This window comes from Aquarana catesbeiana, linkage group LG01 (genome assembly GCF_042186555.1).
Source record: "Aquarana catesbeiana isolate 2022-GZ linkage group LG01, ASM4218655v1, whole genome shotgun sequence".
Classification (NCBI taxonomy): Eukaryota; Metazoa; Chordata; class Amphibia; order Anura; family Ranidae; genus Aquarana; species Aquarana catesbeiana.
Window position 1 is genome coordinate 822,843,352 of NC_133324.1, and position 19,026 is coordinate 822,862,377.

The following is a 19,026-nucleotide window of genomic DNA, read 5'->3' on the forward strand; positions in this document are numbered from 1 at the left end:
TAAAATGTTTGTACAGTACTGTGTGTGTGTGTGTGTATATATATATATACATATATAATAAATAATCACAGAATTTTAATCGTAAAATTACACTGAAACACTGCACTCCCTGTTTTTTTTTTTTTTAAACTTGATGTGCCTTAAAAAGTTTGTGTGTATATTAAGTTCAAGCAACTCTTTGCAGGCAGCGCCCTCTACGGTTTCGATCAGCCTAGCTAGATACATTTTTACAAGTGACATGTTTGCTTATGTTTCATAAAGGAAATGAAAAGCATATGCTGAAATGCCTAAGGATTTCATTCAGGTTTTTTTTCATAGGTCTAAAGGCTGCTGCCTTGTAATATATCAGTTACCTTCTCTCCCGACTAATTGTCCTACCCTTGTTTATCCATATAGTTTTTTTCTGTTATAATTATAAGACAGCCTTGTAAATAATTTCTGTCAACCATTAAAGGTTGAACAACACTATGTATTTCCCAGTATGTTTTTTTTTTTTTTATTCTTTGTTTGTAAGTGGCATAAAACATAGAACCCGCTGGTTAGAACCCCCCTCCTTCGCTCCATGGCCTTTGCTTTATTAACCCACCAGCTCTGAGTTCTTCTTTCTGAGGTCTGAGTGTTTTGGCTGGATGTAGCCTCAGATTTGGTCACACTAATGTAGCATCCAGTGTGTTATTTCAGGTGTTTATTCATGTTTGCTTTTAAGGATTTTTTTTTTTTTTTGCACTATAGTTTGACTGATTAATGTTGAACGCTTTTGAAGAATGTTATTTGTTAGACCACAATTTGCTTTAAAATATGTTTTGTTTTTTACCAATTTTCTCCTTCCAAAAACATTTTATACCAATTTGTCTCAGAGACAAGAAAAATGCATAGTTATTTGTGGTCGATATAATTTAAAGACATGGCTTTTGCAAATTAGTAATGTCTGCCCAGTAGATTCCTGTTAACCTTCTATCTTCACTATAACAATAAATTCAGTCAGCAGATTTTTCATTGCTATCCAAGTTGTCTTTCAGGAATGTGTCAAATTTTAAATGTTTTTTTGTTTTGTTTTTGAGACTCATAACAAAGTTTCCCTAACCCCCTAGAACCATCACGTTGATTCTGATGCAGCTAGATATTTTGGCGACTTCTACCATTTACCTTTAATGTGGGTTCATACTTGTGCTCTGAAAATCCTGTGCGGATTTCACACTGAATCCAAATCGTGCCCTCTTCATGCAAATCGCTGCGGGTGTGTATGTTAACAACCCCCACCCCCCCAAAATCTGTTCGTAAAATGCAGTGTGATTTGCAGAATTGGATCACATGGGTGCAAACACCCATGCAATCTGATTCTGGTGCAGCCAAAAAAAGGGCCCTGCATAATTTTGGTGCGGATTCTGATATAGAATAATGGCTCAAATCGCACTGCTGAAGAATTTCATGTGATTCGAACAAGAATGCGTTGCTTTCCCTGTTCAACATCGCATGCAGTTTCTACACCACATAATGTGAACCGCCACTTTAAAGTGGTTTGTAAACCCCATTTATGAAATTTGACCCAAACACACATATCTGCAGTGTTTACTTATCTCCCTCCAAAGCTCTAAGTGCCTTTTCTCGCTGATGCACCGTTCCTCTGTTAGCAGAGTCACTTCTGACAAGTTGTCTGACACATGAGATAACAGTAGCTGAAAATCTGTGTGGAGGGTGCTCAGAGGGAGATTAGCAGGGAGCTTGTTTATTCATAATACAGCTTTGCACGTTCCTTCATTCCTCTGTGGAGGGGGGGGGGGGGGAGGGGTGCCTTTCCTTCAATCCACTCACACACAGTGTAAGTGCAGACTCCTCACCCACTGCTGAAGGGGGAAGAAAGGTTTCTAACACGATCTGCACTTTCTAAAGAGTGTAGAAAGGAGAAGACAGCAAATATACATGTAAAACTTATGTAGGAGGATTTGTTTCATCCCTGTGTATCATGTGGGGATATTCACTTCACTGGGTATATGTGAGGGTTTACCTTCATTTTAAAGGCCCAACCTATTGCTCTTGTTCAGAGTTATGTTTAACTGTGGCCATGTAGGGTCATGGTGCCTTGGTCACCCTCTATACCACAATAACTGAGACTTTTAACATTCAAATGTCCTTCCCCTTTGTTACTCAGAAAAGCACCAGGAACAATAAGAAACACTACCGGCCATTCATTATATTTAAAGCCCAATAAAACCACCTTAATTTACTACTGTCATGCAGTCAGGCTGCATATACAGTAATGAATATACCTCTGGTTTACCTTTTTAAGTGCTGCAGCAATGGTATAGATTTTTTGTTGTTCAGTCTGCAGGCTGAAAGTGAGAAATCTAATAGATACCTTCTTTCGGTGGCATTTTGACAGCTTGCAGCAGCGGCTGTCTGAATACCCTACTAGTGGCCGAATGTAAATGAATAATGTCAATCTCTAGCCAACATTTTTCCACCCAGCTGCTTACATTTTTCATTTGAAGTTTGGCGAACCAGGTGGTGGCATCAGGCCATGTATGGCAGGCTTTAGGGGAGTGAGACTCATATTGATTAGAGCAGTGTTCAGTGGAATGTGTTGCACCATGTGTTGGTAGAGCCAAGTATTTGCTTGATTTACCTAAATACCAAAGTGCATATAGCACTTAGTCCCATGCTTTTAGGTGTAGCACAGACTGAAATCCAGCGGCTGACCGTGTGCTCCCCCCCCCCCCCATTTTCCTTCAATGCTATGTAAAGGAGACAGTAGCTTTGATGAATGGCTCTTGGCTCCCTTTCCCTGCACTTTCTTGAGACAAGTGCAGTAACAATTTTTTTCCCTGGTGAATAGCCTTTCAATATTATTCAAAGGGGCTGTGACAGCTACCTTTGTCTGCCATCAACAACAAAGGAGTAGCACAAAAATCTGGCTGCTGTATAGGGAGGAGCAAAGGGGCTAGAATAGACAAAGAAAAATGTATTTTTAAGCTAGAAAATGATTGTGGTTTTCAGAACAAATAATGCAAGGTATATCTACTCATAAGTAATTTTTAAATGTATCATGAGAGCTTTTTAAACCCTTGTGACCTCCTTCATATTAAGCCAAGTTAAACACATTTAATTTATCACTGCAACACTTACAGTAGCTGATCAAAAAAAAAAGTAGAGATACTGTATGTAATTCTGTATATGCAGCCTGACTGCTTTACAGTAATAAATTAAGAGGGTTCAACTAGGCTTCATAGGAAGGAGGTCATAAGGTGGGCATTTTTCCTAGAATAGGCGACGGACATACTTACTAAGCATGCATAAATAGTAATCGATATTATAAAAAAATGGATTGTTTCTCTCATTTATGAATGTAGGTTACCCAGGAAATTCTTCAAGTCCCAAAACATTACTTTCCTAATCCTTTGAAATGTGCCTTCAAAGTTAAAATTTCAAAGCCTTTTTTACACCAATTTTCTATGCAACATATTCTCTTGTCTTTTATAGTAAGGGTTAATGTTTATCATTTTACAGGTAGAGTCACACCTGAGCAGCTTAGATCCTACATCATGCTGTTTAAAGAAAATCAAGAAGCTCTAGAAAACCACTGCGGCCTACTCCAGTTAGCCTGCGCCACAGTCCAGACCCTAAAAAATCCACAGTTTGCCAAGTGGGACAATTTCCTTGCATTTGAAAGAGCCATCTTACAGGTAAGGCCATTGTGTTTCATATAAAATATAATTAAGGCTGAAGTTTAATCTGCTTTTATTTTGCATTCTCTGGTTCCCCACCCCCCCTCCACATCAGTATGACAATTTTTCATTAGAGGTTAACTCCACTTTCGTGAAAAAAATGCAAAAGAATATATATATCTCTATAGAGAGATAGATAGATATAGATATATCAACAACATAGATATATCATACATCATTTACAATTGTGACACAAGTCATATTTTCAATCTGCAGTGCTGTCATTTTCTGCAGAATGCAATATGGCACCCTGGAGGTAATCTGTACAGAACGGCCTCCAGAAATGTCATTTTCTGGTTGTGTGGTTGGCTTACTGATTTTCCCAGAAGTCTGCACTAAGATACAAGTCAGATTTTGGGCATCCCCTGCATTAAAATGTAATTTTTGGTGAGAAACTCCCAAAAGGAAATCATGTGTAAAGGGATGCAAACCCTGCAGCTTTTTTCATTAGAACCATGCAAGTATAGCAGCTGATTGATAATTAGCAAATGACTCTCATTCTCATCCACTTTGCACATGGACACAGACAAACAGCTATTCATTCAGAATAACAAAAGGCTAGTAATCTGCAACAAAATTTGTTAAACCCCTGCACTGTACATTGATGATCCAGAGTGGAGTGTTTTTGTCTCAACAAAAGTGGAGTTACTCTTTAAGTATTTGTGGTGCTGATAGGCTATGTACTGTATATACATCAACATTTTCTAAAACAGATGCAATGGGATTGATTTACTAAGGCCCCGTTTACACCTGAGCGACCTGGAACAAAGCTACAAAAACATGCCAAAGAAACTCATGTACCAAATTTTGGTGTTGCATTTTTTTCCACAATTTTCACGCATTTTGTTGCACGACAAACGCAGCAAAATCATACCGCTTTTGGGGTGCCATTAAGAAATAATTCTGGAATTGCAGGCAAAATTGTGCAATTCTGCCCTCAATTCCAAAATGCTCAAATGTGAACAGAGCCTAAAACTGGAGAGTGCAGAATCTGGTGCAGCTCTGCATGATAGCCATCAATCGGCTTCTAACTTCAGCTTGTTCAATGTGACCAAAGAAAACCCCAAAAACTGAAAGCTGATTGTTTTCTCTGCAGAGCTTCACCAGACTTTGCACTTTCCAGTATTAGTAAATCAACCCCAATGACTGATACATTATTGTAAAGAAAAATAGTATAGCAGCCAGTGGCCATTTCTAGAATAAATATGCATGATGGATGCTTTTTTTTGTAAAATAAGATGAGGAACAAAGCAGTGAGCCCAAGGTTTGGAGATTCATGTGTACAAAGTCCAATGAGAGCACCAAACAGAAGGTCTGAGAGTCCTAAAACTTCTAATATCGATATTTTATCACAAGGAGACAACAGCCAACACGTTTCAGAGGTTTTAAGATCTCCCTCTTGAGTTTGATGGAGGGATTGGAGGACTTTAAATTAGAAAATCACCAAGGGCTAAGGTTGTTGTTTAAATATATAGATCCAATACGAAGCTGCATAAATGGCTACCATTGTGAACACAGAAAGTTAAAAAAAAAATCCCAAAGTTACACTTGCGGGGTGGGGGACAGTAGAAAATAGACAGTTGAGATTATTAATCCAACAACACTGAACGAGACCCATTCAAGTGACCAATTAATTTGCATTACAGGGTTGAAACAAGGAGTGAGGAGTGGACACATCAGCTCTCCGCCGGCTGTTACATGCCCTCTGAAAAGCATTCCATCGTGGATTGCTTTTTTAGAGGGGCAGCAAGGGCTGCCGCAAGTGTAATCAAGCCCTCGCTGCACTCCAGAATGGCAAAATCTTTGCTGATCCATTGATCTTTGCTACCTCTATATCTTTAGGCAGCAAACAAACCTTGGTGATCATGCCGTTTTAGAGTCCTTCAATTCCTCAGTTGAACTCAAATCCTGGAGATGAGGGGGATCTCTTGGGGCCCCCAAAATACGTTGGGTATTGTGTTGACTCCTTGTGGGCAAATATCGATATTAACTCTTTGACATTCTGTTTGGTGCTCTCATTTGACTTGTGCACCTTTAATATAAAATAGAAAAAGCACTCACTGCCATCATCTGTTGTATGTATATAACAAAAAGAAAAATCTAGATTGGACTATATTGGCCAGATAAGGCGTACACACCAATAATGGTATGTACGCCTTATCTAGCCAATATAGTTCAATCTAGATTTTTCTTTTTTAATAATTTTGTAATAAATATAATGTATATGTATGACTATCTTAAAAGCAATTATATTTTTACTCATATAATTAGTCAACTGCATATAGTTGTAAAGTAACTAGCATTCAATAAATCATGACATTGCATAGTAACCTGTATCTGTAAGTACAGATATAAGTCTTCATGAGTCAACGCGTTTGGCTTGAGATAGCCAAATGCGTTGACTCATGAAGACAGGATGCATGAAAATTGTATAGCAGTTGTGTATAAAGAAAAATAACATAAGTAAATACATACAAATATATACTCAAGTGTTGTTACATATCACCTGTGAGACATCATGTACAGAGTGCACCTCAATGCTAGAGCTACAACAGCACAAGGACAGTCCCCTGGGCAGGCACCGGAGTACAATGAAAGGCCAGAAAAAGATGGATGTTGTGCACCTATATAAAAAAAACTGCATGGTTATTATTGTCCACAGGGGATAATACAACACAATAAACCCCTGGACTCCACGTACCAAGTATTTTCACTGGGTTATGCTAACAAGCCTAAGGTGGACATGTCATGAGAATCTCAAACAAAGGCTGGGTCTAAAAAAATAAATTAAAAAAAAGACACAAAAGCTTTTATCAAAATATAGACTTTGTGATATTGCCATTTGTAACAACTAAGGAGCAGGTATGTTACCACAAGCTGTTCCAAACAGTCTAAGTGGGGTTGCTAGGCTCTTACAGTAATGATCATTAACAACCATATGGAGGTAAAAGATGATATGAACCTGTAGGGCAAATATACAGCAACAAAGTAAAAGATATAAAGAGAGTAACCTGACAAATGTTTGGCTAAATGACACACAGCTGAATGAAAGTCCCAATACTTACTGCCTGAGCACAAATTATATCTGTCCAAATCTACCAACGGCACTTCCACAGCCAGTATGGTCTACCAGCACTTGATGCAGATGCATGTAAATAAAGTCCTAGCAGGAGAAACCCACACGAGATGCCCACTATCAGCCAACTTCTGACAAAGGGAGAACCCAGTATAACAACCATCAAGACACAAGGATATAGCTTGAGTGAACAAACCTACCATCCGGCCAGTCCAGTGCCTGCACGTCAGTTATCCTACGGTATCTATGCCCCTCATGGCCTCTCATTTATGCCCCCACCACCCATCAGCCTTGTGCACCTTAATTTTTGATGGATACGTCAAGTAGGAAGAGCTGGTGTAGAGCTCTCACTGCAGAAGTCTACAAAAACTAGCGGGAAAGTAAGTCAGCATCTACCCAGAACTGAAAAAAACATTTTGGGTGGATTTATTCTGTTAAATGTCTGACGAGCTTATTGTTCTACGTAACCTTTTGTAATATTTGTACCACAAAATATTGCTTCATAGTGTTTTAACTTTAGACCTTCTAGACACTGATGCTTGTTCTAAAATAATATGTTGTGATGTTGTTTTGTAACCAGAGCAAACCACAAATTAGACTGTTAGCAAGCAAATATTTAACATTTTACACCATGACCGGTTTGTGTTACCACAGTCAATGGTCTGGAAGGTTGCATATTACATGTTTCTTATTTTTAGTTTCACAGGCAATAAACGGATGGCAGTTTTTGTCCTAGAGCATCTCGTTTGTTTACACTATATTAATTGTTGTAGAGATAGAGTTGATTGAATTTGGCATATTCATACAGATGTTTTTTTGTATGGAACACACATATTATTAGAGCAGTATGGTGTTAAGTATTAAGCACATTTGCCTTGCAGACTGGGGTCTCAGTTGGTTTTAGTATGCAAATATTGTAGACCTATGTACTGTATGTCATAAATTAATTAACTCAGTGAGAGAGTAATTTCTCCTGTTTTTACAAGTAGGTATTTACTTACCTATTAACTCCGTGATAAAACCGAAAAGGAAAAAAGTTGGTAGGTAGTCGAGTGCATTGTTCTCAACTGGGCAATAAAAGATATACATTTACTATATTTTTATTCCAATAAATCCACAAATCCACAGAGATATTTATTCCTAACTTGTGCAGTATCACTACTAAATACCATTGTGTCTTAAACAGCTTTTCTCAACTAGGGTTTCTCCAGAAGTTACTAGAGGTTCCTTGAGAAATTTGCAATTTCTTCTCTGAAATCAGTAAGCGCTGACACCAATTAACTTTTAAACCATCTGTGAGGGGAAATATGCTTCCCACTGACCACCAATGTAAGTAGTATTCTTTTTAGAAGGGCTGTTCTCCCACTGACCACCAGTGTAAGGGGTCCCTCTCCCAGTGATCACCAATGTAAAGGGAGTCCTTCTCCTACTTATCACCAATCTAAATTGGCCCGTCTCACCGACCACTAATTTAAAGGGTCCCTTATTTACTGGCCTCCAGTAGAAGGCGGCTCTTTAATGATTACCAATGTAAGGGGGGCACTTTTACACAGACCATCAATGTAAGGGCTCGTTTACCTTTGTGGTGCCGTCTAAAGAGGGTGTTTGACAGGTGGTTAGGAAGCAATATGTCATCTGTTTTAAACCCCAAAAAAAAACCTATACCATCATGTCGCAACCAATCAGTGCCCATTAGTGATGCCAGTCAGTGCTGCCCATCAGTGCTGTCTATCCATGCTGCCTATCAGTGCACCATGCCGCCTATCAGTGCTCATCAGTGCCCATAAGTGTGGCATATTAGTACGTCCTCATCAGTGCCCATCAGTGCTGCCTCATCAGCGCACATCAGTGAAGGAGAAAAACTACTTATTTACAAAATTTACTGACAAACTAAGAAAAACTTTTTTTTTTTTCAATTTGCGGCCTTTTTTTGTAAATAATAGAAAACTCAGCAGTGATTAAGTACCATCAAAAGAAAGCTCTATTTGTGTGAAGAAAATGATTAAAATTTCACATGGTTACAGTGAAGCTTGACTGCGCAATTGTCATTGAAAGTGTGACAAGCTGAAAATTGGCCTGGGTAGGAAAGGGGTGAATATGCCTTGTAGGCAAGTGGTTAAGGGGGAACAGTTGGGGGTTAAAAAAACACTCAACCATATGGAATTTAGCCCTCACCACCCCCCCCCCCCCCCAACTGCAAGTATGAGGAAGTCATAAGGGAATATTACAATTTTCTTTTAGTTAGGCCATTATTACTGTATTACTGTTTGCCTCTCTTTATTATTGCTACTGAAAATATTTTTTTATATAGAGCAGTTCTTGGATTATAAATGCACCATGTATGCCACATTCCTTATTGTTTGTTGTTCTTTTTTTTTTATAATTGATGATTTTTATTAAAGTTTCATACTTTTCCAGTACAGAAATAGAAAAGAAGGAAAATAAGCATTACATGTTACAAAATTCCAGGAACATTCTGTCTCATCGTGCATACATTAATTCTTATCAAATGTCGTATAGAGGCTCCATAGCTGGAGCCAGTTTCAATGAACATATGATATACATGGGTTACTGAAAAGAAGGATCAGGTGCTAAAGTAAAGCGAAAATAAATAAAACATTGTGACAAATTCCTATGAGGAGTATAGCATCACTTGCAAACCCAGTGGAGTGAACCGGATGCTCTCTGGAAAAAGTAAAAATAATATTGTAAATCAACATAGAACCAGAATAAGAGAAAGGGAGGAATAAAGAAAAAAGAGTAAGAGAACTGGGGTAGAACATGGCTCGACATCCCTGGATCCACGGAGAAACGCCCCCCCCCCCCCCCGAGCCGAGGCGGGTCCTTAAATCCCCGGGAGATCCTCACTGAGGTGCCAAGGCTCCCAGACCGCACGGTGACAGTCCATCTTATCTGCCAATATGGACTCCATATTTTCAACATCCTTAATTCTAGCATAGAGCCCTATTGGAGTTGGCGGGGTTCGTTTCTTTCATTGAAGGGCTATCAAACATCTGGCCGCTACTAGAATATGGCTGGACAGCTTTTTGGCTAGGCCAGATAATTTAGGGGGAAGTAACCCTAAAAGATACATTTTTGGGAGAAGGGGGATATCAACTTTGAAAAGCCGGTGAAGGAGTGCCTGCACCGAGCGCCAATAAGATTGCAAGGATGGGCACTGCCAGAAGATGTGGAGTAAGGTACCCCGATCCCTGCAACACCTCCAGTCTCCAGTAACAATCCGAGGACGATGGGTGTATGACGTGTAAGCAGGTAGGGGTCATATAACAAAAGAACAGCACTTTGTAAGTGTTTTCTCTGTAAAGGGTGCAGATGGAGCTTTTGGATGCCCGAGACCAGATGACCTGCCACTGTGCATGGGAGAGTTCTTCCCAAAGAGCTTTCTCCCATTTGATCATATAGCTATGTTTGCCCTGCGTATCTATGTTATATGAGTTTAATATTTTATATATATCTGAGGTTAAACCTTTTTGTGAGGGACCTGAAAGGATTAGTTGTTCAAATGGACACAGTTTAGAAAATCTGAGAATGGGTGTAAAAGTGCATAGTGGCTTATTTGAAGATAACCAAAGAAAGCACTGCGGGGAAGATCATGTTTCTCCCTGAGTTCTTTGAATGAGAGTAGCATTCTTGACACAGGGTTAACTAAATGACTGCAGTAAAAAAGATTCCTCTGCAGCCGTGGGGAGATCATCAGGTGAGTTAGACTGTCTGGGATTTGAGAATTGAAGAGAAAGGCTGTCAGTAAAGAAGCTTCAGATTGGAGGGAGTGTGTGCGCTTTAGCTGTCACCAAATATTGCGCAGTAAGGCCATGGTGTGCAGGAGAGGGGCTGAGAGAATATTAGCATCAGTATTCCATAGCAAATTATTCGGGTGGATCGGGGCTAGTTTTTCTATTTGAGTCCAACAGTTGTAAGCCGAGAGAGTAGTCCAAGAAGCCGCCACCCTCAGTTGAGCAGCATAATAGTAGTGTATGTGGTTAGGGAAAGCTAGGCCCCCCTCACTCCGAGAGGCAAAAAGAACCGAGCAAGCTACGCTATGTTGCTTGTGGTACTATGCAAAGTTTAGAAGATCTATCTGGAGTTTCCTAAGGTAAGCCATAGAAACAGGGACCGGTAAAGTCAGGAAACAGTACAAAATCTTGGGTAGGATCGTCATTGTAATCGATGCTATACGACCCAACCATGAGATCTGGTAGTGTCTCCACTTGGTTAGAAGAGACCTGATAGATGCAAAAAAAAGGTTTTAAGTTACCGTCATATAAAGAGTCTTATCGGGGCGTGATGTGAATACCTAGATGTTTAATGGCAGAGGTTCTCCACATATAGGAGAAAGAGAGGGGCTGCACTTCTGAGGGTGGCATGTTGAGCGGCAAAGCCTCGGATTTAGAGGGATGACTTTGTAGCCAGACAAGGATCCAAACTCATCTAGCAACTTATGAAGGTTGGGGAGTGTCACTCGGAGTTCGGTAAGGAGTACATCGTCCGAAAACAGTAAAATCTTGAACTCGTGTCCCCTGACCATAACCTCATGAATATTGCGATCAATGTGAATCTGGGCTGCCAGGAGTTCAATGCATAGAGTGAAAAGCAAGGGGGAAAGCGGGCATCCCTGCCTAGTACAGTTTGAGATAGGGAAGGAAGAAGAGGCAGCTAAGGGGGTTTTGACAGAGGCAGAGGGAGCTGTATAAAGTTGTTTAATCGCTCCGAGGAACGGCCCCTGAAAGCCCAGATGTTCTAAGGTTGTAAACATGAATGGCCAGCTGATCCTATCAAAGGCTTTTTTAGCATCCAAACTAAGTATGAGCGCTGCTGTTTTATGCCTGTTTACCACATCTATTATATTGATAACCCTTCTGGTGTTGTCTCCTGCTTGCCTCCAGGGTACAAAACCCACCTGGTCTTTATGTATTAGGGAAGGGAGGACTTCTTTTAGGGAGAGAGAGAGCAATTTTGTAAAACTTTTCAGGTCTGAATTTAGAAAAGCTATGGGTCTATAGTTACCACACAGCGTGTGATCCTTGTCTGGCTTTGGTATTAATGTCAAATTTGGAGGTCTGCATGTCTCTCGGAATCCCCCCCTTGTGCATAAATCCATTAAATAGACGAGTCATATGCGGGAGGAGAGTTGGTAGAAAGGCCTTATAATATTCATATGGAAGGCCATCGGGACCAGGGACTTTGTGGTTTGGTAAAAGTTTCAGGGTCTCAAAGACTTACTCTTCAGTTATCGGGCCATTGAGGGACTGTAGGGCTGATTTTGGAAGTTAAGCTGCTCCACCCTGTGTGGGATAAGAGCGAACGTGCTCACAGAAGTTTTCCGTAGCTGGCAAGTGGGGTATAGACGGGTTGTTGTAAAGGTCAGAGAAATATGTGCAAACAATTTGAGAGCTTGGGGGTTCGTCGTGTGGGTTTGTTCTCTGAGTTTACGGGCCAACAGAGTATGAGCTTTGTTACCTTTGTCATAGAAAACCTGATGTAATCGGAGAGCTTTCTCCACCTGCCCTATGTCAATACTTTTCAATATAACTTGCAGAAGAGATCCAGAATTTGAGGTCCCGGTGACTCATCTCAGTCTGCCATCTCAACAGTCTAGAATTCCTTTTCCAGACTGTGGAGATAGCTATGCATTGTCCCCTCAGGAACAACTTTTGAGACTCCCAAATAACTCCAGTAGCGATCCCCGGAGTGCTGTTCTCGGTAAAGTATAGTTTCAGAGCTTTCTCTAGTTCTGTCCTGGTAGTCTCATTTTTCAGCAGGAAGTCATTGTGTTGCCAGTGGCAGCGTTTGAGTCTGGAAAGATCCAGAGTCAGTTTCAGTAGTATCAGGACGTGATCCAACCAGGATATGGGGGAAATAGATGCAGATTTAACCACCCGTAGGAAAGGGCCATTTACGAAGACGTAATCTAATCGTGCATGCGTACGAAAATGGGTGAGAATAGTGAGAATATTGACGATCTGTTGGGTCCCCAACTCGCCACGCATCAAATAAAGCAAATTTACACGTAATCTGACAGAATAGTTGGGATTTTCTGGTCAGGCGCAGAGAAGCAGCGGTCTTGGAAAGGGAGGCGCGATCCAACGTTGGGGAGAATGGTAGGTTAAAGTCCCCTCCCTCCACCAAGAGTGTGTAAGTCAGAATAGACGATTATACACCCAAGTGAGGAAATTTGTCTGTTTCACATTTGGGGCATAGAGGTTACAGAAAGTTATGTCAGCTTGCTGCCATTTGCCTCTGAGAATGAGGAGTCTACCCCCAGGGTCAGAGTAGCAAGAGATTGGGTGAAACGGGGAACACTTTTTTATTAGAATAGTCACCCCTGCTTTCTTTTTTGGAGTAAAGGCCAAGTAACCCAGGGGGAAATGTCTAGATGCAAATTCCAAGGTGCCTCTCTTGTCGAAGTGCGTTTCTTGCATAAATATCACATCAGCCCCTGAATCTCTGAAGCTCTTTAATGCCAATTGACGTTTAAAATTAGAGTTAAGTCCGTTAACATTCAGGGAATAAATCTGTATCATAGTGGCGGGGGTGTGTAAAAGGAAACTGGTGTAAGGTAGAAGAATAGGGAGTGTAAATACTTATCTAGTTCAATGGACCAAGAACGTCAGCCAGGGAGCCACAGATGAATATCACCGAGGGTTGGAGTCTCCAGTAATCCAGGGACGAGGAGCCAAGAACAGTAAAGGCGAGGAACAAAGACAAAGATTGGTCACAATTAAAAAAAAAAAAAAAACCCGTTAGGGTACAATGTTAAACCAAACGTTCCTTTTTAACTCTCTCGTCCACATCTGGGGCGAGGAAGGTAAAGTGTGATCAGAGGGAACAATAAATCACAATATGACTAACTAAAGGAGGGGGGTAGTGTCAGAAACGAAACGATTACCACTCTAATCAATACAGGACCTGCATAGTTCAGAAAAGTAGCAGAAACCGGGTGTTGGAAACCGGGCCGGCGCTTAAGGGACGAAAAACACATCCTGCACGACCCGAAGTGCCAGAGCTCTCTAAACATGCAATAAAAAATATGAATTCAGCAGTAATTTTTTTTTTATATGCGTTTTCCCATTTGGTGGGGATAAGAGATCTATCCATGAGAAGGTCGAGTGAGTGGAAAAGTTCTCAGCCAGCATCAGACTAGCAAGGGAGATACAATTGATGTGTTACCACCGATAAAGAGCAGTCAGTCAGGCTGGTTGTTTGGGGCTCCTGCGGAGAGAGTCAGATGGATGCCCCCATTTTTTTTTAGATATTCTTTTGCCAGACCACTGGCGGGGGAGGAGGAGGTGGGATAATATCCCAGCCGGGAAGATCCGAAGTAGGGATCTCCAGGGTCTCGCAGAACGTGCGTAAGTCCTCGGGGACCCGAAGGATGGCTGCTTTCCCGTTGCTGGTGGCTGACAGGCTGAAGGGAAAGCCCCAACAACAGGCGATAGCAGATTCTTGTAATGTGTGAAGGAGCAGTTGGAGCAGCTTGTGCTTTTGCAACGTAATCCACGGCAAATCGGGGGAAGAGCTGGACCGAGGCATCATCGTAGAGGATCAGTCTGGTGACTCGAGCTTTACGCATAATGTCCTCCTTCAAAGTGTAGGAGTGCACCCTGCAGATGACATCTCTAGGCTTAGAAGGTAGGCCTCTAGGTTTTAATGCCCTGTGAGCTCTATCCAGTGCTGTGTTGGGTAGCTGGGGCCCCCACTAAGCTGTTGGAATAAAGTCTGCAGGACAGTTTTTAGGTCTTCAGTGCCCTTTGCTTCTGAAAGTCCCATAACTCTGATGTTATTACGGCGGTTGCGATTGTCAAGGACTTCTAGGTGCCCTTGCATGTCCCAAAGGATGAAGCGATTGTCTGCTTGTTGAGTTTGAACCCTGTGGACTGCCAGCTTAGTTGTTTGGAGATCCTCTTCCACATCCTCCACTCTGGAAACTAGATGGTGAAAGTTGGCTTGTAAGGTTTTAATCTAACTTCGACAGGCCTCAGTGACTTCAGTAATCAGCAGTTCATAATCATCTTTAGTGGGCAAAGAATGTAATTGTTCCTGCCATGAGATCATCTCCTCAGCAGTGAGGATAGAGGAGATTCTGGGAAGGGAACGAGAAGGGCCTGCAGCCCCTATAGGAGGGTCCCAAGGTTCATACCAAGCCCTTTGCTCGTCTGTGGCAGTGTCATGGGCCTTGTGAATGAGGTTCTGGAGACCAGAGCAGGTTGAGATGCAGCCCCAACTTCCATTGATGAGCGTGAAGCGCTGAGGTCCCTCGAGCGCTGGCCCCTTTGTGGTTTCGGAAAGCTAGTTCTAAGGGCGGTGTTGGTGAAGGGCATGAGGTAGGCTGCAGCCATGGCAATGATTGGGAGCGTCCCTCACGACGGGGGAGGGGGGGAGCCCCCAGTTCTGGAAGACTGGTGGAATGCTCTGCAGTGATAGCGTGTCACTGTAGGGCCTTTGCTCAGGCAAGGGGGATGGTGGCAGGCTCACCTGAGGGGATGTTGGTAATGTAGCACAGCGCTTCTGGATGGATGGTGCAGCCTGTTCTACGTGGGCTGGTAGGTGCAGCTGCGGGATTGAGCAAGCAGCCAGCGAATGACGAAGATATCAGTGCACATGGTGGGCTGCTATACCGCTGCAGGGATGCTCCTCTAGGTACGGGGTAGCCGCCCACCACATCCCCGAAGCTCAGGAGGGGTGGGAGAGTGGAGAGTGCTGCTGCGCCATGTTTACTTCTTCCCGTGGTGGGGGCCCCATAGTTGGTTCAAAGAAGCTGTGAATCAGCAGACCCGGTGGGAGAGACTGCCCCGTGGCACCCCCTTGTTTCTGTGAATATGTGGTGCAAGATCTACCCATGTGAATGCAGCAAAGTTCCCCGTAGAAGCAGAAAAGCAGCAGGTCTGTGTAGAGTGAGAAATTCAAGCTGCCATTACGCAAAGCGACCAGCCACGCCCCTCTTGTTTATTATACTTATATGCCAGGTTATTGTTCACACCAATGTCCCCTGAGCTGTAGATATATGAATTATTAACAGGGGTTCTTTGAGGCCGAAGAGTTATTTCAAGGGATCCTCCATGTTGAAAAAGTTGAGAAAGGCTGAGGAAAGGCTAGAGAAAAACATAAAACCACATGACTGTCTCAAACAGCTATTGCACTTTGTTTAATTAAAGGAAAAATTCCATGTAATCTTAATCAATTTCTCCTTATCAAAGTCCATTAGGATTAAACCATATCTATTACAGTGATGCCAATATGCATAAACAGGGTATAAACTGCCCATTGATCTTCTTAGCAGAGAGATCTATTCCTATGAATGATGTTAACCCATGAACATTCTCCTCAAATTCTTCAGGTGATATGGCACCTCACAGTCCTTCCTTTTATGGACAACTCTCTATAGATGTGCACTTCTGCATTAGAGTTCCTCTAGACATCCAATTAGCAGCACTAAATCACTCTTATCATTATCTCTCTCTTCATTTAAACACAAATAGGTACTCCCATTGCTGCTGCAAATCCCAACTTGTTTCAGTGCAAAAATAGCTTTTCAGCGTAATATATAATTTACAGAGTCTCCAATGTTTAAAGATATCATTCCAATAGCATTTATTTCCAAGATGTAAACATGATACAAAAGTAACAAGCAACATGAACTTTTTGTAGATTAATTCTTTACATCTTTGTGTTTATTGGCACTAGCATTTATACTTCTATAAGGGATTTCCTCTAATAGACAACATTTAGGAGAACTAAATGAATATCATCATTATCTCTCTCGTTATACAAACAAAGGCAGGTACTCCCTTTGGTGCTGCAATCCTCAACTTGTCATTGTAATAACATTCCAATGGCAAAATAGGTTTATACTGTATCATTTACAAAGTCCTGCATGCTCAGAAATATCACTTTGATCCCTTGAGGTTCTTTTATTAAAGCCAAAAAGGCTCTTTGCAAGAGAATTTGCCCTAGAGCTTAGTGAATGTGGTGACATTTATTTGCAAAGATTACCAAGGAAAGGGAAAGAAACCGCAATTTTTTTTGCTTATTAATGGTTGAATGATAACATTCAGCAGAGCTTTACCCCATCACCAAGCTCTGGGGGAAATTCCCTTGCAAAGTTAACAGTCTAATTCACTTTGGTAAATCAACCCCCATGTCTCTCCAAAGTTGTAGAATCAGCACAAATAACCAAGCTTTTACACAGCCTGCTTAGATGCTTCACAGATCACGTTTAACATGAATCAGTATGGATTAATGTAAATTAGCTATTTTTCCAATTATAGCCACATTTGAGTTATCACATTTTTCATTCACCAGTAGTATCAATCAACCAGCAGTAATCAATATATAGCCTTCACTTGAAACGGTAGGAAAATCTCCTTCACTACTTTTCCCCATATAAAGCATTTTGAAAGAACTTGCATCCCTATCATGCTCCAAGCAATTTCTCTGCTGTTAATATTTAGTCCTCGAGGTACCTCTTTTCATTACCATTCATTTACCAATGCTCTTGTTAAATTATTTAGTGGAGAGTGAGCTCTGTGTTATCTTTCCCAGTAATTAGCATTGAGGAAGCAGCTCCTGCTGCTGCTCCTGCTTTGCTAAGAGTCACGTGGAACCCTCAAGCTGTATGGGTTTTGTGCCTTGCCTTGTACCCTGAGCTTAGTTTCCTTACCCCCACATGGTCGCAACATGTCTGTATATCGACACAAAGGGAAGGGTCCCACTGCAATGGGTGATGCCCCCCCCCCACGCTCACACTCCTGATGCATTGTTGTACTGGGCAGTCAGGAGCATTTCTTGCCTTGAATCTCTATGAGGTTCCAGGATAGGCAGGATTTTGCGTGTCTCCTCCTTCCTGATGGGAGTATGTTGAGCTTGATCTTCAGCTCTATCAGGATGTAGTCTTCCCTATACACTTATGGTGAGAAAACCCACCTTACATCCCCTGCTTACCCATAAATAGGTACCTCACATGGACCCTTGCCTATTGGGCATTCTGACTTTGTGGGATTGAATTCTTGGTTCCCTAGGTAAAGTCAGGAGCCAGTGGTTCACTCCTTGGATGTTCTTCTGTATGAAGTAATTATCAGGGTCTGTTCTGACAGGCCTCCTACAGTAGGAAGAGTTCTTGTTTCTTATAAGATCAAGCAAGTTGAGTCTACTAGGATACAGTTCTTGGTTTCATGTGTCTGATAGCATTTCTTACAAGACCGCTCTCACCCTCCTTTTTGGCCACGTTAGGTTCGTAAGTCTTTTCCCTATAGGAAATTGTTGTTCGTTTCACCTTTGTGGTAGGAATAAATTCACCAAATTCGTGCTTATGGTGTATGATTCATTATTTCTATGAAACATCCCACCGCTGATTATGTGAACATTGTTCTTGGTCCTCAAGCATTGTTCCTGATCTTCTGTTAGTCATATCAGATTTACCATACCAGATAAGGGGTTTGGCCTCATCCTGGGCCAGATTTGGGCGTTGGTCCTTAAGGAAGCTTTTGAGCTGCAGGCTGCCCCCAGTTTTTGTTCATGTTTTACTTGTTAGCAATTGTTTGCTTTTGGGCATCCTGACAGTTTGACTTCATGTGTCCTTCAAAGCATTGGAAAGAGAATAGAATTGTTGTACTGTAAAATCTTTTTCTTGGAGCCAATTGAGGGACACAGGTCCCACCCCTCTCTGTGTTTGTAATCATGTTCTTGGTACTGCTTGCTACAATTAAGGCATGGAGGGGTTATCCTGGGCTGGCTTACTTTTTTTTTTTTTTTTTTGCCAGTGTCCAGTTGTCCTATGGGTGGCAGTCTATGATTTTCTGTGGCCCTCAATGAATTAAAAGAAAAGGATTTTACCTTGAATGCAAAAATCGTATTATGTACTGCAACAGTTTAACAAAATAATGCATTGATAAATAATAATGATAGATTTGTTGTTTCAATAAATTCTTGCAATACAGTGATGTTGGTAAAACGGTGAAAGTAAAGCGGAACTTCTGTCATTTTTTCATCATTCCATCTATTAAATCTTCTGCCCTTGTTGTTTTAACTTTGGATAGTAAAACATTTTTTTTCTGCCAGTAAATACCTTTTCCAGCCCACATCCTGTTTCTTGTCTGGAAAAAAGCCTAGGCTTATGATATCATGCACAGCTCCCTCTCTCTCTCGTAAGAGTTTGCCAGAAAGGGAGGGGGGATGAAGCATAAGAGGGCCAATGAGAGCTGCTGTCAAGTT

At 41.5% G+C, this 19,026-nt stretch overlaps 1 protein-coding gene across 2 annotated transcripts in view; it reads left to right on the top strand.

Annotated features, from left to right (window-relative positions):
• Positions 1-19,026, top strand: part of SCFD2 (sec1 family domain containing 2) — a 725,068-nt gene that overhangs the window by 123,753 nt on the left and 582,289 nt on the right. For both annotated transcript variants that reach the window (XM_073608450.1, XM_073608448.1), the window contains exon 4: positions 3,505-3,680. In XM_073608450.1, the coding sequence (XP_073464551.1) occupies positions 3,505-3,680 (176 nt within the window). The remainder of the gene's footprint in view (positions 1-3,504; positions 3,681-19,026) is intronic.